The sequence below is a fragment of the Ctenocephalides felis genome, unplaced genomic scaffold (genome assembly GCF_003426905.1).
Source record: "Ctenocephalides felis isolate EL2017-DRISC unplaced genomic scaffold, ASM342690v1 CF-g0.4_SCAFFOLD_01604, whole genome shotgun sequence".
NCBI classification, from domain to species: domain Eukaryota; kingdom Metazoa; phylum Arthropoda; class Insecta; order Siphonaptera; family Pulicidae; genus Ctenocephalides; species Ctenocephalides felis.
Genome location: NW_020537758.1, coordinates 49642751 through 49667750, shown reverse-complemented (window position 1 = coordinate 49667750; position 25000 = coordinate 49642751). Strand labels below are relative to the sequence as shown.

The window sequence follows — 25000 nt, the reverse complement described above, 5'->3', positions numbered from 1 at the left end:
TTGATTATTATGAATAAAGCAATCTAAATTAATTGAATTTGAATAACTTCTCATATGAATGATTTGCCAAATATTTAAAATTTTATTAGTATATATTTTTCCAAAATGACGTGTTTGTGTGCTTGTGTGTATGTATATATATGTGTGTAGAATGTACAGGGTGCGCCTTTTAATGCGAATGGAAATGTTGAATAACTTCCAATAACAAATTTCAATGAATTTTGATCAACTTTTTAATCATATATATATATATATATATATATATATATATATATATATATATATATATATATATATATATATATAAAATATATATATATATATATATATATATCTTTATGTTTCAAAGGTTTCTGAGCATTTTAGCATACCTCAAAAAATGGATGTATGTGTGTGTATATAAGTGCGGATACAATTTTTCGTCGACGATTTCGAGAGCACAAATCAACCGATTTTAATGCATAAGAAAACATTACATTTTTATTGATAAGTAGACGTGCCGATTAGTTTTTGGCAAAGGTCAAGCCGTTTCGATGATTCGGGACAAAAAGTGCCAAAAATGATATTTTCTTTATTGAAAGGAGCGTTTGATTTTAATGATTCAAAGAACATTTTACTTGTTTTGTCGAAATTAACAACTGGAGAAAATTTTAGAAGTTCAGCGTTTCCAAAGATTCAATAAAAAAAAAGTAAAAGAGATGGCCATTTGTTGGTCAAAAATAATCATTAATTATATGCAAATCATATTGTAGGGATCAAGCAGGCTAGCCATGATTGTAAAAAAACAATTGTACTTGTCATGTATATTTTTCATATCGTAATATTTTTATAGTCAATAAATTTGATATATTTTTTATGTTGGGAGTTTATAATTTAATATATTATCATAATCATTACAACTCCCACATTGGTGACTCACGACGATGGAGATGAAGATCAAGGAGTTTTATTTTTCGAGGATTTAAGAAAAATTAATTTTGACGCAGCACCATAATCACTGGTCTTCAGAGACAACCTATAAGGTACGTCCAGTCCAATCCATCATAGTTTAACGCACTTACTATCTGGATCAGACTTCCGAGGTTACTCATTTGGTATACCCAGACCTCAGTGTTTATTGCTGACAAAAAGAAATAATTTGGAGCCTAGACTTTTCATTGGAATGCAATTCAACCTCTCCTCGTCCGTTAACTCAACTAATCGTTTTTTGATGCTACCTCCCATTATCGGTGACAGCGACGAGTCAAAACAAAATTTGACATAAATTATTTATTGGATTCCACAATTCTGGACTCTTATGTTAAAGAAACCAATGATCCTAATTTGGATAAAGAGCCAACTTCTTTCTCTGATCAGAACCCAACTTATGTTAAAGAAACCAATGATCCTGATTTGGATAAAGAGCCAACTTCTTTCTCTGATCAGAACCCATCAGATACGAATGCAACGCCTGCAGAAATGAAATCTGTACCCATAAATTATGCATTCCAAACATTAAGTAATTCTGATATAACTAATACCAATTAGATCGAGGCTGAATCTTAGAAGTTCACCGACATCGAGGTTCAGGAAATTTTCCACATGTTTTTTTTTTAGTCAGAACCTTATGCAGAATATGGAGTTGATGGAAGGTCGAATTACCACATACCGTGAATCTGCTGACGAAACATGGAAATTTCTAATTGACCACTGCTTCATCTGCTTTCTCACCATATTTTTTATAACGTGTTTCCCTGTATTTTCTTTTTAAACTGTGAGGTCAACACTGGGCAGGGAGTGTGTGGGGATCAAGCAGGCTAGCCATGATTGTAAAAAAACAATTGTACTTGTCATGTATATTTTTCATATCGTAATATTTTTATAGTCAATAAATTTGATATATTTTTTTATGTTGGGAGTTTATAATTTAATATATTATCATAATCATTACAACTCCCACAATATTATAGAATATTGGAGATTAACAAAATTAAGTACAAATGTGTACATTTCTATAGGTTCCGTACCAATGTACTACAACGCGGCGCTTACGCGCTTCGATATTTTATCTTCTAAAACAGCTATGCAGCGCGATTGCTTTGAAAAAAGTTCAAAATTTCTGAAAAAAATAAAAGATAAAAAAATCACATTTTGTCAAAAATTTCAAAACCTTCAAAAATTCAATTATTTCAAAGTTTTGGAAAAAAGTTATTTTTTCTAAAAAGAACAGTTTTTGGTACGAGAAGTTCCAGCAATTTACCTTAAAGCACGATGCCATGTTCCATTAGTTCTTATTTTTATTAATTTAAAATTTGGTATTCTAACTGTAAATAACATTTACCACTATATTAACATAATTTTATCATTTTACAATCCTGACTAAATGCGCTACCTTTTTATAACACTTGCGAACATGCATTAGTGCTTTTTTATAGAGGATGGTCTATCAAAATTATATAGCTCAACTGCAAAGACTGAATTTTTGATATCTTGGTGGAATTGTATTATAATTTTCGATTGTGGTCCCCGCAAAAAAATTGAAAATAAAAATTTTTGCATATCTTAACGTTTCTGAACATTTTGACATACCTTAGCTAAAATGGATGTATGTATGGGTGTGTGTTCGTATGTGTGAAAAAATGTGAAAAAATGTGAAAAAATTTTTGGTACGGAAGGTTTCAACAATTTGCCTTAATGCAGGATGCCATGCAGCACTAGTTTTGTTAATTTTTATTTTGCGAAATATCTACCAGCCCTAAGTCTTTTATTATCAGTAACCCGTATCTTTCGTCGGAGTTCGATGCCATTTTTGCGTCGTGTCGTGACATATGTTTCTAAGTCTTGATTCCAATTCAAGATTTATTTTACTTGTTCGATGTTTTTCGTTTCGAAAGCCGGATAACTTTATTTAATACAACAACTACAAGAAAAAAAGTTGTGTACGAGCTATACTTAAGATGATTGCTATGAGGAAACTTATACAGCAATCGATAAACATTAAATTTCAACAAATACAACTTACAAAGTTACTCTTGAAGTGTATCGTATAGAAGCTAGCAATAAATATATGGAACTTCATCAAATGAAATAAGAACTAGTGGTGTATGGCATCGTGCCTTAAGGCAAATCAGTGGAACTTCCAGCACCGTAACGAAATGTTCGAGGAATATTAAATATTTTAAATCGATTATTAGAATTATATAAACTGAATTGCAAAGTTAAAATTATTTATTTGAAGTATATACGTGAACTTTAGAACTTTAGCCGGAAATAAAATTAAAATCTGAATTATTTTCAATATACAAAAAAATATTGAAATGAAATTTTTTTCCAAAAGCAATTGTTTGTCAACACAAGTAGAAAGTTTTTTGAATAATTCAAATCGGCTGCTTAGTTCTTTCAAAAACTGAAATTTTTTGTACATTAAGCTCTGTATCTTCGAAATGGCTAGACCTGACTTTGCCAAAAACTTATCTCTTCTCCCAATCATTACAAATTGACTGTTTTTTAGGTCATTCAAATCAGATACTCGGTTCTCTCAAAAACTCGATTTCTATTTTCTGCACTCTTTGCTCCATATCTCCGTAACTGCTGGAATTGCCTTCTTCACATACTAATCAGCTCATCTCCCTATCAATAGGAATTCAATGTTTTCTGAACCATTCAAGTCGGTTGATCCGTGCGCCCGAAAACGTGGACAAAAAATTGCGGACACACAAAACACACAAATGACTTTTTTCTGAGATAAGCTAAAAGATTCAGAAACCTCTGAAACGTGAAGATATGCAAAAATGTTCATTTTCCATTTTTGTCCATTACTATAACTTACCCTACGTGTAGTATACGATAATTATTTATGGATGGGAAACCCTTAAAAATACACAATTGATTCTCAATAAAAGTAATTGTAGTTGATTCTGAAATACTGAGGTATTGAACTATTAACTCAGCTATTTTAATAATTTAAAAAGAAGTCATGAAAATGAAATGCATAAAGATCAACATACTGCTCAGTCTTGAAAGAGTTATGACTGTCATACACATGCGTTTGGCTCTTTCAAAAAAACAAATTGTTATAATAACATGTTCAAATAATCCAAGATTTAATTACCAGAATTGGAATTATTGGTCGCATGATGCAAAACCCAGGTGTTGGTCCTTGATATAGATGATTTTTCAGGTGATTCGTGAGTACTTCCTAAGCTGGTACTTGCACTACGTGGTGAACTATGTTGTGGAGAACAATTCCTCATAGAAGTAGATGTAGACATTCTCCCTAAATAAAAAAAAAGTATCAGTAATGCTTGATATTCCATGATCAACAAAAAATTATCGAAAATTGTATATCCAAAATTGAATTTGATTTACTAAGAATGCATTGAAAGTAAACTTAAACATTAAAATGTAAATTCTGTATATGAATAAAAATCATGCTTAAAATCATCTATTTTTTTTTAAATAAATTGGCGAGTCAATGAAGAAACTTTTATACAAGGTAGTGAACCTATGTGATACTAAAATTTTTAGTATTTTGTTCTTCTGCTTATTTATAAAATATTGAAAAAACAAATAGAAAGAAAATATTTAAATTTTAAGTCAAGTTTTCAATTCGGCTAATTGGCAGGAGTTCAAATATGTGCTATGAAAACAAACTCCTTTTATATAAAACAATAATTATCCCAATCTGGACATACGGCATTGAGCGCAAGCAATTCAAATATAGAAAAAATTACAAGCAGAGCAATTGAACATTTTAAGATGCATTGTGAACTAACCCTGGTATGTCACAAATGACACCTTACACAAAGACCTAAAAATAAAAACTATTAATGAAATGATAAAAGAAAGGAGCAAAAAATACCACAAAAAACTACCAGGTCACCCGAACATATTTTTAAAAGTATTAAGCGAGGAACACAAAAATTGAAAAAAATGGTCATACGATCTTAAATAAAATGTCAAAAAATAAAAAAGAGAGATATCTCATAGGAGATAATCACTTAAATGCATTAACACCAACAGGATATTGTCTTAAAAAATGTATATTATTTTGATTGACAATAAAACTATGCAAATAAAAAAAGTTTTTAATTCATGACTGGTCTTACTGAAGCATTAAAAGCAGTATCATTTTATACAGTATATGATATTTTCAATTTCAGTTTTGTAATTGCAGAAACTTTTATACAAATAAAAATTAAATCTACGTGTCAATCTATCTATACATAATTCGAGATTTGAAATCAAATCTCTTTTATATTTCAAACTAACAATGAATCAATTTATTCTATGGATTCATAGAGCAATTGAATTTTCAAGCCTGTGCAAAAAATCAATGAAAAAGCGTGACCTTTATACTTTATACTGAGAATGAAAATAAATTGTGCGTCCTCTTGCTGTTTCAAATTATTTGCATTCTCTTTGAAACAAAGAAGTAAAAGAGTGTACAATAACTTGATTGCAATATGCTACAGGATTGGCAGCTTCATAGAAAAATTCACAAAAACTTTATCCTAGTGAATGAGGCTTTTTGATAAAAGATATATTTTGCTGCATAAAGGAACAAACAAGAAAAATGTGATGAGTAATTAAAAATATGAACAAATACTAAACATATCTTTTGCATGAATACTACAAGTTAATATAAAAATATTAAGTAGTAATAATTAAAAAAGAGTAAAAATAATTTGGATCCTTCACTAGAAGTAATAGCCATTTAATTTGAAATGTAATTGTATCATGTATTTTCTGTATAAATAAAAAAATTAACGCAATTAATCCTTTTACCTTGAATAATATATAATATATATTAATAAATTCTGAAGGGATATATATTTCCTATCATTATTTGTTTTAATAGCATAATATATACATTTAATACATTATTTATATAAAGGAATTATGTTATTAAACCACAGAACAAGCAATATTTTGATAATATAAATGATTACATAAAAAATAGAAATCAGTGAGAAATAATAATAGTTTATCTTGGCGATTTAGAGTAATAACTGTACTGAATTATTGTAATTTTTCTAAAATTTTTTTTTTTAATTATCAATGGATCAATTAGCATAATTAGTACTAACAACGACTATTATGAATTTTTAAAATTCCTAAAAAAATTATTGATTTTAGGAGCTCAAATAATTCTTTGTATTTACAATATTTGTTTTTGTTTTTCAGAAAAATTATTGCTTAGTATAATTTTTATTGAAAATCGATTCAAAAATATTTTAAAGGTTTAATTCTATGCAAAATTTAGATATTTATTAACTTCCCGTACGGTAAGTTATAATAATCGCAAAAAATCGACAATGAAAATTTTTATATATCTTTACGTTTTAGAGGTTTCTGGATATTTTGGCATACTTAAAAAAAAATGGATGTATGTGTGTGTGTGTGTGTGCGTGTGTGTATGTGTGTTCGGATTCAAAATTTCGTCGACGATTTCGGGAACACGGATGAAGCGATTTGAATAATTCAAAAAGCGTTCGATTTGTATTGATAAGGAGACGTGCTGATTAGTTTTTGGCGAAGGCAGGTTTAGCCGTTCCAAGGATATGGGGCAAAAAGTGCAAAAACGGTAACTCAGTTTTTAAGAGAACGGAGCATCCGATTTGAATAATTCAAAAAACATTTTACTTGTATTAACAAGATGAAGAACTGATCACGAAGGCAGGTCTAGCGGTTTCGGAGATCTAGTACAAAAACTAAAAAAAATGTCTTTTGGCGGTCAAATATGATCATTAAACATATGCACATCAAATTATCAGCTATTTTTCAGAGATTTTAACAATAAGTATAAATTTTGTTTACATTCCTATGGGTTCCGTACCAATGCTTATCCGTTAGACAGCGGCGCGGCCCTTCGCGCTTCAATATTTTGTCTGTATGCAGTTAAGGCAGTACGATTGCTTTGAAAAAAAAAGTTCAGAATTTCCAAAATATTTCAAAATACACTTTTCTTCAAAAAACGTCATTTTTTCAAAAAAAAGTAAATTTTTGTCAAAAATTTATAGTTTATCAAAAATTTTATTTTTCAGAGTAATTTTTTTTCAAAAATGTTTATCTTTAAGAAAAAAACAAATTTTAGGTACGGAAAGTTTCAACAATTTGCCTTGAGGCACGATGCCATGCGCTCAACTAGTTATCATTTTTGAAAAGAAACAACAAAACAATTAAAGGGTGTTTTATTTTGATTAATTATCACCATGCAATTTTTTTTACAATTTTGCTTTATGCAAATTATGCATATATATATATATATATATATATGCATATTAATTATTACAATAGTACTATTTGTAATTAGCATTTCGAAATGATATCAATTTTTCAGACACGTGTCTCGGTTTCATGGATATTTTAGGAACGCTCGCTGCATATAAAATATACAGAGATGAAATAATGTATAACGAGACAATCAAAATATATGTAAAACTGTTTGATTCTATAACATCATAATGGCCAGAAACATAGAGAGGCAGTCAAAGGACATTCAGATAAAATTTTCATCAAATTATCTTATAAACAGTTAATTGAAGATTAAAGTTCTACACATATTTCTGCACAAATATTCTGCGTTTGCTTATTATTTTAAATTAGCACGTACAACATTTTGCACGACCTGGTTTCTAGACATAAATTATTGCTCAAAGGCATATTAATGTTTTTTGTAACAGAACAGAATTCATACAAATTGGTTTATATGTAATTCTATTTTGTTTGTGGCTTTGTATCTAGCTATTGGGAGCTATATTAGTACTTTAAAAAAATATTTTCATGCCCAACAAATAATATGAAAAATGGTACGGATGAGAATCTTTGTAAGTTATGAATGCATGTATAAATGTTGCTAATGAGATATTGTCAACTTCCCGAAGGAGGAGTTTATGTTTTCATCAAAAAATCCGATTCGCTAATTTTATGTTTTCTCGACGTTTCAAGCCATTCTGAATCGAATGAGACCGAATTTGGAAAAAGTATGTGTGTGTGTGTGTGAACAGATTTTTTGCCGTAAATCGACGACTTTTCTCAAAAACGACTGGATCGATTTCAAAAATTTAAAAGCCATTCGATGTATCTCGACGAGGACTAGCGTTTCTCAGTCTTGTGCGACGATCGGCCGGGCCGTTTCTTTGTAAATCGCAGAAAAGTGAAAAATTTTTCGTCCACGTTTTAGCCCGCAATTCTGAATCGATTTTGAAAATTTAAAAACCGTTCGATAGATATTGATTGGGAATCGTGCTGATTAGTTTTTGGTACAGATCGGCCGGGCCGTTTTCTTGTAATAAAGTTTTTTAAAAAAATATTTCGACGATTTTACATTTTTTTTGACGGCAGATACCATAGTCTTGTAGAACTTACTAAAATATTACGGCCCTACGACAAGTCGTTTAATTTTAAAAAATCGTCAAAGTTTGCAAAACCATTAAAGTCCTATGGAAACTGGTTCAATTATAAAAACTGGTGATTTTTGAAAATTTGCTATTAGAAAATACTCCAAGTCAAAGTGTTCGTTCGTTTTCAATCATAAATCCACTCGGAATACTTCTAATCACTCATAAATTAAATTATTTTTTATTGATTAAGTCGTTTAATTACACATATCGGGAAGTTCATGTAACTAGCCTCAAGGCTAAATACCAAACCAACTAGTTTAAAAATATATTGTATAAATTAAACGAAAATAATGAATATTGAATATCAAGTTTCAATTATATATTATTTTATATATACTTTCATATGTAACAAGAGCTTTTTACAAAATTGTGAAAGTATTTTATTAAATATATAAAAAGAGTATGTTTTACTATGAACGCTGATATTTATATCCAGCAAAAGTCAATATAGAAATTATTACTTTTTTAAAAACCAATTTTCAAGATTTTTAAATATAAAATTCATACATATATATATATATATATATATATATATATATATATATATATGTATGCAGGAATTAAAAAAAAATTGAGAAATATTTTTGGTTTCTGAAACACACAAAACCAATATTAAAATTTTCAAAAAGATGCTTATTAGTTCTAAAAAAGGTTGTTTGAATCTTTGTGTGATTACTGGTAAAAAAGTTAGGTAGAATATTAAGCAATATTTTTTAAAAAAACTATTAATTTTTTTATTATTGTTTATAACTTAATTTTTAATAATATATTAATAATTAATAGATTTTAATTTTAATTCTTGCTAAAGTTCTAAGGCACACTTATATACTAATTATAAAAAATTAGTAATTTTTACTGTGCAATTCAGTTTATATAATTTTTACAAATTTTAGACCATTTTACAGTATTTATAATAATCTATTCGAAAACATTTAATATTCCTCGAACAGTTCGGTACGGTACATAAGGCACGATGCTATACACCACTAGTTTAATTATTAAATTATTTATATAAAACTGCAAATTAATATATGTCGTAAAAGAAAAGGATATTGGCATGTTGATTTTTGTAAAACTATATAGCATAAATAATATAATTAATTGTCAATTTAAATAAAAATAAAATTTGTATTGAATAAATACTGTATGTATTGTCCTTGTTAAATAAACATGCACGTTCAAGGTAGGAAAAAGATGTGATGGAAAAATTCTTCAAAAAATAGTTTTCGTTGGTTACAGCTCAATACTTCCTTATTGTAACTGTGTAATTATAAGATAATACTTATTCTCACTTATTCTTTAAGAAGTTAAAGTTTTTAGTTTATTAAGATTTAGTTGATAAATTAAAAAATAATGAGAATAAAAAAACTTGCTTTATCAAATTACTGACGTTAAAATTTTGACTAGCTCTTCACTTCGATATGATGTTGATTCGGACCAGTTTTGATGTAATCTCGTTATCCCGAAGGAATAAATTGAATTATTTTAACGAATAACTCTGAGCGGCAAAACTTTCTATTGGATTGCTGTTCAAAGAATTGTGTTTTGTTCATATAGCAGTAATGAGGCTAACTAACTGTTCAATAGAACTACGATTCGCTCTTTAATACGATTTTCCATTCCTTATTTACTTACTTGATTTGATTTTCATTTGAAATCATCTGACTATTGTTTGAGTTATATTTGCGTCTAACAATAGCCAATTATTATGAATTTATGACGGGAATTATGAATCGCGGAAATTATTCATTCATGAAAACGGAAAATGAAGTTTCAGAATAGAAATAGATTATATATATATATATATAATATATATATATATATATATATATAATATATATTATATATATACATAGATATAAATATACATCTTTATATTACTTGTTAATAGTGTTGGTATCTATTAACATTAATTTTATAATTTTCGCATACAGCATTTTACATACTAGAATTTTGAATATTTTGTGAAACAATGGAAAAGCATTTTGCAGTAAATGAATAAATCATTACAAACAAATTAGAACTTCACATGACAGAACAAAAACTATATTCCGCGCTTAGAAAGCAGCAAAAAGTAATATGACACATCTCTCAGAATGTGCTCATTATATAATAAAAAAATAGTCAGAATGATTGTAGTCTGTAAAACATTAAAATTAAAAATTATTTGCTTTTCGTATTTTGCCTCGAGGCAAGTAATATGAACTTCCCGATATGTGTAAATAATCGACTTAATCAATTAAAAAAACTAATTTATGAGTGATTGATTAAAAGTATTCCGAGTGGATTTATTACACATATGTATTTGAAAACAAACGAACACGTTAACTTGGAGTATTTTCTACAAGCAAATTTTCACAAATCAATAATTTTTATAATTGAGTTAATTTCCGTAGTACTTCGTAGTATTTCCGTAGTATTGGTTCAGTATGTTTATTGAGGCCAAGTCTCTATCGTTATATCAAGTAAATCGTATAATTTTAATTCTAACGCCTTTAACCATTTTAATAAATTCTACTCATTTTATCAAACTTTGATGAATTTTTAAAATTAAACTACTTGTCTTAAGGCCGTAATATTTCAGTAAGTTTTATAAGACCATATATATCTCGCCAAAAAAGTTCCATAAAAATCGGCTTAATTTTTTTTTTCAATAGTTAATTACAAGAAAACGGCTCGGTAGATTTTCACCTAAAACTAATCAGTATCATTCACAACTTATATCTTTAGAACAGTTTTTGATTTTTCAAAATCGATTCGACAGTATGAGCTTAAACGTGGACGCAAAGTTTAACACTTTTTTCCAAATTACAATGAAACGGCTCGGCCGATTGTTGCAGAAAATCGAGATACGTCAAATGTCTTTTAAATTTCTGAAATCGGTTCAGACGTTTTTGAGCAAACGTCGATGAAAGGTCTCATTTTGACAAGTGCAAAAAAAAAAACGATACCAATTTTTGCAAACTCTGACGAATTTTTAAAGTTATACGAGTTGTCGTAGGGCCGTTATATTTAAGTATGATCTATAAGCCTATAATATCTTATCTACCATCAAAAAATAATAATAAAAATCGTCGAAAAAATGTTTTAACACTTTATTACAAGACAACGGGCCAGCCGATCTCTACCAAAAACTAATCAGCACGATTCCCAACCATATATCTTTCGAACTGTTTTTGAATTTTTCACTTTTCTGCTATTTATAAAGAAACGGATTGGCCAATCGCCAACTGAACTGACAAACAATAGTCCCCAACGAGGAGCATCGAATGGCTTTTGAATTTTTGAAATCGGTCCAGCCGTTTTTGAGAAAACGTCGATTTACGGTAAAAAATCTGTTCAATTACATGCACACACATATACATACTTTTTCCAAATTTGGTCTCATTCGATTCAGAATGGCTTGAAACTTCGAGAAAACATAAAATTAGTGAATTGAATTTTTTGATGAAAACAAACTTCTCCTTCGAGAAGTTAAAAAATAGGAATCTAAGCTATATTTTTATTAGATAAATGTTGTCAATACCTGTCTTTTATGTAATTCCATTTTGCCACATGATATGCGTATTAAATTTTAATACAATATCATAATAGAGATTTACAGAAGAGAAGTATTAATTAAGAAGCAAAAATTATATTCTAAAAGGTCTTGGTCACGTCTCAATCTCACGGTATGTCGCATTAATTAAAAAGTTTTATAAGTAACGTTTCTAAATGATTTCCTTTTCTATAAACTGGTCTTGAAGTGTACAAACTTTACTAAAAGCCATTTCATTAATGTTACATTTGAGAACGTATACAAACTATTCAGGAATTGATTTTAATAATATATTATAGTAAAATAATCGAAATTGTAGAATGCTTAGTACCTATCAGTTTCATGAGAATATAGATTTTTTTCGTAACAATAATTACTTACCTGAAGCATTGCTTTTAATGGAAGAATGATGATGACATCTTCTATTTTCAGAACCACCCCGTCCTCTATGAATCCTTAAAGTTAGGCGTTGTTCGTCAAATCGTCCTATACCACGCGAACCTAAAAGTGATAAATAGTTATTAAAACTAAAATATATTTCTTGAAGACAGTTAATTTATATTTATAAGAAAAACTTTCACTAAGTAAGTCTTTCTAGACATTATTTTAATAAATTTTCACATGACATTTGGTATTGATTTTAATTGGTTCTGGATCGAGTATGTCTGACAAATTGTATGTATGCTTATTTGTTGCCTATTCATTTAATTTCATATATATAGTATGATGGTCCTTAATATGGACTTTTTCGAATTTCCTTGCACCCAAGGGCTCAAATGGTTCCAAATTGATAAAAAACAATTCTCTGAAAGTTTTAGCTCTTAATATTAACTTTTAGATAGTGCGCAATTCAATCAAACTTCGTATGGAAATAGCATGGAAAAAATTTTGAAAATAAAAAAAAAATTAGGTATAACTTAGCGACAAATTTTGAAAAAAACTCATTCATTTGTTCGCTAAATTATAGCTTAAAACATTTTTAATTCTTTTGAAAAATTTTTCATGCTATTTTCACACAATTTGCGCACTATCTAAAAGTCAATATTAAGAGTAAAACTTTCAGAGAATTGTTTTTTATCAATTTGGAACCATTTGAGCCCTTGGGAGCAAGGAATTTGAAAATGTCCATATTAAGGACCATCCTATTATATACATACATACATATATATATATATATATATATATATATATATATATATATGTATATATATATAAATTCTTACGGGTGTATGATTTGATACTTCTAAACGGTTTTTCGGAATTTTCATAATTCTTTTTAGAGTTTGTCAAAGAATTTTTTTAAGATTTAATGAACGATAAAACTATAGTAATATTGTAGAAATAAATGGCAAAAATTACAAAAAACACACTTATTGAAAACATTTGAACAGTCATCTGCTAGAAATGTCAATTTACTTGATAATTGAATTTAGTTGAAATTATGAGCCTAGATAATATTAAAATATAATATGCAAGAAAAATGTAAAGTCTACTGCAGCTGAGATGTGCCAGAAATTAAAATAATATAATATACAGTCAACAGCACATGTTTGGCAGACGAAATTACATAATTCAGTTTAATAAATAACGCAATAAGTTCAAAATTGCACATACATTATTTTTTTAAACTTATGCATGTCGCATTTTGGTTTGCTTCACAAAATTATTTAACAATACAACAAAATATTTCTACTTATTAAAATTATGATTTAAAGTTTTGTTTCTTGTGTGAAAAATTCATTTGTTTGGCATTGGATGTGGAATATTTAGCATGTTGATTTTAGATTGATGAGTACTCATATGTACTAGATTTTATGAAGTAAACCACCTAAGAATTAAACTTAAATAATAATGCTTATGAAATTATAAGTAAAAAAGATGTACTTTAGAAATTATGATTGCCAAGAAGCAACTAATATATCGTACGAAGTTATGAAAATTATAGATTAAATTATTGAAGCACTTATGTTGTGTGGTAAAATCAAGTGTGATATTTTTATTTATTGCAGATAAAATATTTTTTTTGGATTTCTTATACTATTTATGCTAAGACCATAAATAAATCACAAAGGCAGGACATCAAATAGGATATTAAAAATAGTAGGATAAGTTATTAAAAAAATTGAAACTTTTGAATTGTAGACGTGGGTACAGGACAACGTCCGTTGAGTCATCTAGTGTATATATATATATATATATATATATATATATATATATGTATATATATATATATATATATATATATATATATATATATTATATGTCTGAACTAAATGATCCATGGTTCCAGGAACGTTAAACCGAAGATAAACTCTCCAGAAAATAATCTCATCCACTCAATCTATCTCAATGCACGTTTCTGCAATTAATAGATCTTTTGCTGCAGTTTCTTTGACAAAAAAAAAGAATTATCCTGAGATAAAACAATGCTAAAATCGTAGCCATTCAATTCAGGTTTAGTTAGTACTAATAATAAGTCGTTTACTATTTCTAAGGAACTTCTTTAAAATGAGTAATGGCATGGCATAAAATGCATTCGTAGTTGTCTAAAGACTTAGAGTCGAAGACAAAGTAGGAAATTAAATTTGTGAGACACAAAGGGTAGGTATTAGAGTTTCTTGGTCATTTCCAAGAAAACCATGTTTGGTTATGAAGTGGATGCAACAGTAAAATTCTGCTGCTTATTTCTCTCGCAGTTAGTTACATGAATAATAATTTTTATTCAGCTATATTGATATTTTTTTAATACAGATATATCAATAGAATAAGTTTATAATTTCATAAATTTTAAATAAATAGAAAAATACAAATGAGCGATAGTATAATATAAAGTATAGTTATTATCATTATATAGTTAAATGGCAAAGTCCAACAGTTAGTAAAAAATAGTTGAAAACAGACAATGTAAGTAATATCGTAATTAATTCATGTTTTATAATAATTGTAAGTTTACAGTTATTACAGTTTTTATAATTTAGAATTTATTATCTACTAATATATAAATATAAACAAATGATAATATGATATAATATCTAGAGAAATGATCATTGGTAAATTTGCCATGACTACATTCATTAATTAATAGAGTATACTAACAAACTAGCGGCGCCTGGCAACGTGCCTTAAGGCAAATTGCTGGAACTTCCCGTATCGTCATGAAATATTCGAAGAATTTTAAATGTTTGCAAATAGGTAATAAATGCTGTATTATTCATTATTCGTATTTAGTGGAAAAAAAATTCGTAGCTTATTTGTACGACGACGTTTATTACTTAGTCTAATCTAATCTAATTTAATCTAGTTGAAGAACCAGCAAATTTAGAATAACTTATTTGCAGTATATAAGTAAGGTTTAACATATTATTTGTAATTAAAAGTAATAATATTTTCGATTTTTTTTTCAATTTTGAAACTGATCTTTCCCAAAAACTAATAGTTTCTTCACACTGTCAACACAAGCTAAATATTTTTTTAATCATTTGAATTAGCTATTTTGTTCACTCATAACCTGCCATTTTTTCACTTCAGCACCGTATCTCAGAAACGGCTAGACCTGACTTTCCTAAAAACTAATCACCACGTCTCCCCATCATTGTGAAGTGAATATTTTTTAAATCATTCATTTCGGATGTTCTATTCTCTAAAAAACTTAGTTTCTATTTTCTCCATAAAAATGCCCCGTATCTTCGAAACGGTTGAAACTGTCTTTGCCAAAAACTAATTAGCACGTTTCCCTATCAATAGAAATCGAATCATTCAAATCGGTTGACTCATACATCCGAAAACGCCGACAAAATGCTGTATCCACTAAGGTATGCCAAAATGCTCAGAAACGTCTGAAACGTAAAAAAATGCACTTCTATTTTCGATTTTTGGATGATCATAATAAATTACCCTACGGGTAAGTTAATAATTATAATACCACTAAATATTTACATCAAACCGAATAGCTTCTAAACTAAATTAAAATTGTGTTTTAATCATGATTGTAAATATTATATTATAATATATTAGTGCAATAGTATTGTAAATATTATAATAATTAGTGCAATAGTATATCACGTTAACGCAGGCAAACTTTGAATAAAAAACGTTTTTTTTTACTTTTTTTAATATTTTTAACAGCAATCAGAACCTTACGTCTTATGAGCTGTTGGGCTGAAACTTCTTACTTCGTATTTTTAGATGGTAACCCAATGGTTAATCCATCCATATTTGATGATTTTTGTTATTAGAATTAATCTAATAGGGCTGACTTTTTATTGGTGCAGCAATGCCGGGCAAGGGCTATTTTCACTTAGAAACATATTGCTATCTATATTTCCAAGTGAAAATTGTTGTCACTGCTGCCTGACAACAGGCTGCTCGAAGTGGGTATGGAACCCGGGACCTCAGAAATAAGTTCCGTCGCTCTTAACCGCTTACCTACTGGCGAGCCCAAATAAAAAAAAATAAATAAAAAGATGTCTGAAATGCTTTAGCAAATAATATAAATCAATTTAACTTAGACGATATGAAAAAAGCACCTTTCTAATTTTTATTTATTTTCTACATTTCCAAAATCACTTGCTTACCCAAACACCTACAGACGTGACTCTGTCTATATTGATTGTGCATAGTACGTGCCTTTGATATGAATTTTTATGCCGTTTTTTCATCGAGGGTATCGATTTGTCTATATCTCGTGTTTTAAATCGCCTTACATGTAAATAAGACATCAAAGCCTGTTTGAATTTCAATTACTTAAACACAGCCACCCGAATAACAGAAATTCTCGAGACTGATATTCAAACAGTGAAAAGAAATCGGCGCTTATAAATAATATTATCAATTTAAAAAAAATACACGATTTCATTCAATATGCGTAGGATTTTCGTTTGCTTATGAGTAAATTTTTCAGGCGACTTTAGCGATTGATGTGTAAAATTTTATAATTAACTTCCCGTTCAGTAAGCTTTTAGCTGAATAAGCTGAAATTTTCACCTCTTTATTTCGAATATAAAATTTTTCCTCTAACTAAAAAATCAGCTCTATCTCAAAACTGTTGCAAGCGTTTAAATGTTTTTTGTTCGTAAGTTAGGACTGTTAAGTTTAGGAATGTAAGAGAATCTTAAAAATGTTCAAAACTCATCAATATAAAAGATCTTTTTTTTTAAATTGCTAAGCATATCGGTAATATGAAAGCTTCAAACGCAAAGTGTATGAATTGTCATGTAGCCAAGATTATTGAAAAAACTTGCGTTTCAATATTACTAAATGCTGGCGCGAAAAATCGCAAAAAATATATTTCACGATCACGTTATATTTTATCATGATTAACTTTCCGAAGCAGAAGTTTGTTTTCATGAAAAAATCCGATTTGCTAATTTTATGTTTTCTCGACGTTTCAAGCCATTCTGAATCGAATGAGATCAAATTAGGAAAAAGCATGTATGTGTGTGTGTATGTGAACAGATTTTTTGCCGTAAATCGACGTTTCCTTAAAAACGGCTGAACCGATTTAAAGAATTTAAAAGCCATTCGATGTTTGAGGACTAGCGTTTCTTTGTGAATCGCAGCAAACTGACAATTTTTTTGTCCACGTTTTAGCCCACAATTATGAATCGATTTTGCAAATTTAAAAACTGTTCGAAAGATATTTGTTGGGAATCGACCTGATTAGTTTTTGGTAAAGATCGGCTGGGCGGTTTTCTTGTAATAAATTGTTAAAAAAAATTTTTCAAGGATTTTTATAAATTTTTTTTTGACGGTAGATATCATAGTCTTATAGATCATACTGAAAACGATTCTACAAGAAGTCGTTTATATTTAAAAATTCGTCAAAGTTGCAAAAATTAGTATCGATTTTTTGACATTTGTCAAAATTAGATTTTTAATCGATGTTTGATCAAAAACGCCTGAAACGATTTCAGAAATTTAAAAGCCATTTGATGTATTTCGATGAGGATTATGGTTTCCTAGTTTTGTGCGACGATCTGCCGAGCCGTTTCTTTGTAATTTGAAAAAAGTGTTAAACTTTTGGTCCACATTGATGCTCTTAGTATCGAATCGAATTTAAAAAATCAAAATCTTTTCGAATCATATTAGTTGGGAATGATACTGACTAGTTTTAGATAAAAATCTACTGAGCCGTTTTCTGGTAATTAACTGTGGAAAAAAATAGGCAGATTTTCATTAAACTTTTTTTGGCAATATATATCATGGTCTTATAGAACCCACTGAAATATTACGACTTTACGACAAGTAGTTTAATTTTAAAAATTTATCAAAGTTTGTGAAAATAGGTAGTTTTTTTAACGTTTGTTAAAATTAAAATTAGATGATTTACTTGGTATAACGATAAGGTAATTGGTCTTAATAAACATACTAAACCATTAAAGTCCTACAGAAACTGGGTCAATTATAAAAATTATTGATTTGTGAAAATTTGCTTTTAGAAAATATACCTAGTTAACATGTTCGTTCGTTTTCAATTATGTGTAATAAATCCATTCATAAATTAATTTATATTTTATCGATTAAGTCGATTATTTACACATATCGGAAAGTTCATGTAACTTGCCTCAAGGAAAAATACCAATACCAACTAGTTAAGGACGGTATTTCAGTATATTCACGTAGACAAATATTCAAATTACCATTTAATTTAGTTCACTCACAGCTGACTGGTAAATTAACAAAATTATGGCTGATCAAAAAAAGGTGGCGCAACTGTACGCAGTCACCTCTACATGAAGTCGTCAAGTAATTTAAGCTTGTAAAAATAACATTCTACTATATACGATTTTTCATTCCCGATTTAAACCAATATAAATTCCATCTATAAGCCATATATAGCTCTCAACTCTATTAGTACACGTCTACACGGTGTGTATAGAAAATTACATTGCTTGTACGGTATCACACCCTCCTGCTTATTTTCTTCTTATACCATGTATTATGTGGAAGCTGTTTTTCTTATTCCAATCACGTTCGTTCGGAAAATTCATGGTTAAGTTGACTCCTTAACACGACCCCTTCTGTCGAGAAAAGGAATAAAGGACCCCAGGGGATGGTTATGAACCCCTCACTGCTAATGAACTAACTGACAGACCACAAAATTGTGTAACACACGTGTACAGCAGGTATTATTTCACGAATAAAATAATTTTTATTTTTATGTATGTCAATAAATATCTTGACGTCAGCAAATCATCTATATTCAAGATAAGTTTAAGATATAAGAGATGCTCGAGGATATTTAATATAGATGTAATTATATTAGAAATTTCAAGAATAAGTATTAATATAAATTTTATATTTTTCCAGTGATGAAAGCTATAAAGATAGAAACAAACAAGTTTTTGAAGAAGTCCCAACTAGATAATATAAAAACTAATTAAATTATGTTTCTAAAAATTTTAATAGACGTCTATGCATTCAAGTATCAATTTCACTGTTTTTCAGTGATAAAACTCCAAAAAATAATATAGTAAAAAAATAATATTCTTAATATTTTATAAAATTGTAATCATATTTTTTATCAAAGCATCATTTAGGTTAGAACGTTTATTTGAACTAAATAAAACAAAATTTATAAAGTAATCAAGAATAAATTATAACAAACAAAGAAAAATTCTGTTGTTGTTAACTTTATACATTTTGTTTTATTTGGTTCAAATAAACGTTCTAAACTAAATGATGCTTTGATAAAAAATATGATTACAAATATGACAAAAATTAGAGAAATTCCTCTTTCTCTAATTTTTCTCATATTTGTAATCATATTTTTTATCAAAACATCATTTAGTTTAGAACTAACTGCACAAAAACAAATTAATTACATATTAAATACAGAAAAGTTACATGAACTGAATGAAATACCTTAAATTGAAATTTTAACATTAGTTTTTCTTTATTCTATAATAATTTATGATAATTTTTAGAAATATTTTGATATTTAGTATACTATTTTTTAAATCAATTAATTAATGTTAAATATACAATAAATATTAGGCATTACTACTGTGATAAAATTTTATTAATAAAGTGAGTACAAACCGAATCATTCGACATTATAAACCTAAAATCCATTTCTTTACAATCATAACTAAAATATGAGTCAAATTATCATAGATTGTAATTTACTGTTTATATAATTTTTATAGATTGTAAAAACTATGTTTAGTTTGTTTGTTATATTATGATGATTAAAACTGATTTTTTATTGATATTCATTTTCACTTCCCGAAGAAGAAGTTCATGCTTTCATAAAAACATCCAACTCGCTAATTTTATGTTTTCTCGACGTTTCAAGTCATTCTGAATCAAATGAGACCAAATTTGGAAAAAGTATGCGTGTGTGAACAGATTTTTTGCCGTAAATCGACGTTTTCTCAAAAACGCCTGAACCGATTTCAAAAATTTAAAAGCCATTTGATGTATGTATCTCAATGAGGAGTATTGTTTGCCAGTTTTGTGCGACGATCTGCCGAACATTTTCTTTACCATTAGAAAAAAAGTGTTAAACTTTTAGTCCACGTTTAAAAATATTACCGAATTGATTGTAAAAAATCAAAAACTCTTCGAAAGATATTAGTTGGGAATGATACTGATTAGTTTTAGGTGAAAAGCTACCGAGCCTTTTTCTTGTATTTAACTGTTGAAAAAAAATTTAATACGATTTTTATGGAACTTTTTTGGCGATATATATCATGGTCTTCTAGAACTTACTGAAATATTACGGCCACGCGACAAGTAGTTTAATTATAAAAATTCATCAAAGTTTGAGAAAATGAGTAATTTTTTCGACTTTTGTTAATATAAAAATTAGACAATTTACTTGTTATAACGATAGAGTGTTCATTTTTTTTTCAATGATGCGTGATAAATCCACTCGAAATATTTTTAGTTACTCATAAACTTATTTATATTTTATTGATTAAGTCGATTAATTACACATATATAATAGTGTGTATGTGTTTTTTTTAACTATCAACTCTATCTACACACGAAGTTTCATCTTATTCTTAGAAATGTAAGCCTGAGATTCCCCTTGTTAGTGTTATGGCTAAATTACCTTATTTTTATATATATTCACTATATAGTCAAAAGTAAAGCTGTAGTATTAGTTAAAGAAAATTATGCGAATCAGAAACCAAAAATTATACTGCAAGTTGTGAATATAAAAATATTCTCAAACGCATTATCATTTCGAGCTTTAATAATTTAATCAACATAGTTCTACTTATTCTAGGATTCTTCTATCTGATCAAAACACCACTGAAGTTTTATATATTTTAATTTAAAACAATGCTCGCTTGGAAAATGAAGGAACAAATAATTCTTTGATATTTAAATTAAAAAAGTAATAGCAACTCGTAACAAACTTACAACTCAACCAAAGGAAATAAAAGTAGATAACTAGAATAAGCTTTGACTCTTTCCGTTCATGGTAGAAAATGTACGCATCCTTAGCTTTGCTGATTAAAAGTTAAATATGATACGTGTCCGTTTTGCAAAAGCAACTTTATTCTATCCTGTGATTATAAATACTTCTCATTATGTTGAAAACACGAACAACAATCCTTTGAAAAATAAACGTAAAAATATTCTATCTCAAGTGAATAAATTTACTAGGACTTTTAAATCTAATCAGAGGCTTTTTATCGGAAATTCATCTACAAGAAATAACTAGATTTTCTTTTGTTTTTCGATCATTAGAATAAAACTTTTTCCATCTCGCGTTTGTGTTTATATAAAGCACAATTCTCTCTGAAAATCTCTAGAAGCGTTCTGTATTCATTACGTCAAGTCTCTTTATACATTCGATTTGCATTTTGTTTCTTGGCGTCTTCGAGGTAAACGATGAATAAAAATATTGCATCACGCGATTACTGGGACAAATTGTTGGTTTGCTATTTAAAGTAATAATATTTACTTTCCATTATTACTAAAAATAACTTAAGTTCTTTTATGTAAAATATTTTCTTGGAGTTTCATTATCACTATATAGAGAAAGTCAGATCTGATCATAGTATAGTCTAGAGATGGGTAACTCACTCCGGAGTTATCACTCGGATACAACTCCTGGTATTAAACTGGTATTAAATCTGTTAACTCGTACATTTAGTGTTTTTGTCGTTTTTGATTTGGGACGGAAGAGGTCACTTTCTTGTCTCGCAGGCAGTTTTATGACCTTTTTTAGGTATAAAAGTCAAAACAAATACTATTGCGTATTTTCCAGAAAATACAAAAATGTTACTTTAAAGATACAGAACCATGAAATTGTATTCAAGTGTGAATAGCTCAAATGTATAATTTATTGAATACTAAGGGGTCATATTTCTAACTACGACAATCTTTGGCCGTAAATGACGGCAAAAATATACGAAACGAAATACATTTATTTAATCTTGTTTTTTCATAGCCTGAAATAACAACACTTTAGAGTACAAAATTTATCAGTGATATCAAATATTCAGTATTATATTATTACTTTTACACAATTATATAATTGTCTAAAAGTAATAACATGCTAATCGAACTACGCGATATAATATTAATTCTCAAATGGAAATAGCAGAAGAAAAATTTTCAAAGCAGAAGTATTATGTTTTGCTTTTATTACAAAGTTTACTGCATAATTTTTATATAAAATTAATCAAAAGAATCAATTATTTTCTCATCAAAAGGAAATGAAATTGAATTTGATTCTCAAGTTTTGCGTTTTTACTCTGGCCAACACTGCTAAAAATACGAGTCACTGAGTCGATCATCTGGTTGACCGAAAAATTTTACAATCCGTCATTTATTCGTGAATTTTTTAGAAAAATTATTTTATTGATAATTATTCATAAATTTTTATTTCAAATAATTAATGGGATTTGACAAATCCTTAGATACGTAAACAGCGTACTATAGAACACATTTGTTTTGAGTATTTCGGGTTCAAAATTGTCGGAGTCGTGGAGTTGTTTAGCGGATATAACTCCACCATGAAGCGGAGTCAAATCCGAGTCGATCCGGCTTCGGATATAATAAGCCCATCTCTAGTATAGTCACAATGTCACACATCTGTGAGATCTAATATTTTTAACTTTCCGAAATGAATTTATTAAAGAAATTTTCCCAACTGTATGTTATCTCAACGATTCAATTAATTCGAATAGTTTGACTTCAAAAATGGAAAATGTTTATATGTGTGCACAAATATTTAATCATTACTCAACTTTATACCAAAAATGGATGAATTATTTGAAATTTCGAATAGGCCTCACATTGATTAGTTTTCTAGACAATGGGCCTATATGTGCTCTATAATAGCAAAATATTCTGAATCGAATTATAAAAGTGTCTTTAACAAAAACGAATTGTTTCTTCACGCTGTCAACACAAGCAAAATGTTTTATGAATCATTCAAATCGGACAATTTGTTCTCTCAAAAAATACAATTTTTTGCACATATAGTTCAGTATCTCTAAAAGGGTTAGGCCTGTCTTTGCCAGAAACTAATCACCACTACTTTTTCCATCATTATATTTTGAATATTTTTTAAATTTTTCAAATCAGGTGGTCTGTTTTCTCAGAATCTTAATTTCTATTTTTTGCCCTCTTTGTTCGTATCTGCGAAACGGTTGGACCTGTCTACCGTCGTGCAAAACCAGCATGTCTGCGTAGGAATAGAATGTTTTTTTAAATTATTCAAATCGGTTGATCCGTGCGCTCGAAATCGTTGACGAAAGATTGTTTCACACTACAAGTAAGCAATACTGTGTATTCTCAACAAAACTCAAAATGTATTTTAAAGTTGTACTTTGATTTTTTTTAGTATTTATACATATACACACATAAATCTTTTTTAAGCTATGGCAAAATGTTCACACACCATCAAAAGTGAAGAAAAACAACAAATTTAATTTTATATTTTGAACGATAAGTGTAACACCCTACGGGAAGTTAATATATTTAAAAAAAATCTCCAATTAAAACTGATTTGTAGCAACATATCTTAACTACTTTAAGCTATAATCTCTATATTCTCTACAAAACACAGTATGTATTTGAAGTTGTACTCTGATACTTATTTCAGGCTTGCTGCAACCCATTTTTTTGTGCTATAAATCATCGTTAAAAAATAAAATTGATAAAATATAACATAACCAACTGCCCATGCAAAAAGCGATTAATTCAATAAGAAGATATTTGGTGAAGTAGCTTAGTTTGACACTTGAATTACGCCAGAGACAAGAAATTGAACGCTGATGTGATAACTATATATCGCATGAATTCACCCGAACTATTATATGGGCGATAAGAACCCATACATAGGGGTTGATAGGTTCTTAGGGAAAGAAACTATCATTACATTATAGCCTAATTTATAAGAAAATGATCAATAAAGAATGACAAAAATTAATTAGTTATCTAATAAATATTTTAACTCCTTATTAACTTCCCGAAGGAGAAGTTTATGTTTTCATCAAAAAACCGATTCGCTAATTTTATGTTTTCTCGACGTTTCAAGCCATTCTGAATCGAATGAGACCAAATTTGGAAAAAGTAGTGTGTGTGTGTGTGTGTGTGTGTGTGTGTATGTGAACAGATTTTTTGCCGTAAATCGACGTTTTCTCGAAAACGGCTGAACCGATTTCAAAAATTTAAAAGCCATTCGATGTATCTCGACGGAACTATTGTTTGTCAGTTGTTGTGCGACGATCGGCCAAGCCGTTTCTTCATAAATGGCAGAAAAGTGAAAAATTTTTCGTCTACGTTTTAGCCCGCAATTCTGAATCGATTTTGAAAATTCAAAAACCGTTCGAAAGATATTGGTTGGAATCGTGCTGATTAGTTTTGGTAGAGATCGGCCGGGCCGTTTTCTTGTAATAAGTTTTTAAAGTTTTTAAAAAAAAATTTCGACGATTTTATGATTATTTTTTTGACGATAGATACCATAGTCTTCTAGATCATACTAAAATATTACGGCCTACGACAACTGGTTCAGCTTTAAAAATTCGTCAAAGTTTGCAGAAATCAGTATGGTCTTTTTGGCATTTGTCAAAATTAGACTTTTGATCTACGTTTTCTCAAAAAAGCCTGA

General features: G+C 28.6%; 1 protein-coding gene across 1 annotated transcript in view; it reads right to left on the bottom strand.

Annotated features, from left to right (window-relative positions):
• Positions 1–25000, bottom strand: part of LOC113373913 (octopamine receptor Oamb-like) — a 247040-nt gene that overhangs the window by 8874 nt on the left and 213166 nt on the right. The window contains exons 5-6 of the mRNA XM_026614180.1: positions 12304–12423; positions 4091–4255 (exon numbers count right to left, since the gene is read on the bottom strand). Of these exons, the coding sequence (XP_026469965.1) occupies positions 4091–4255; positions 12304–12423 (285 nt within the window). The remainder of the gene's footprint in view (positions 1–4090; positions 4256–12303; positions 12424–25000) is intronic.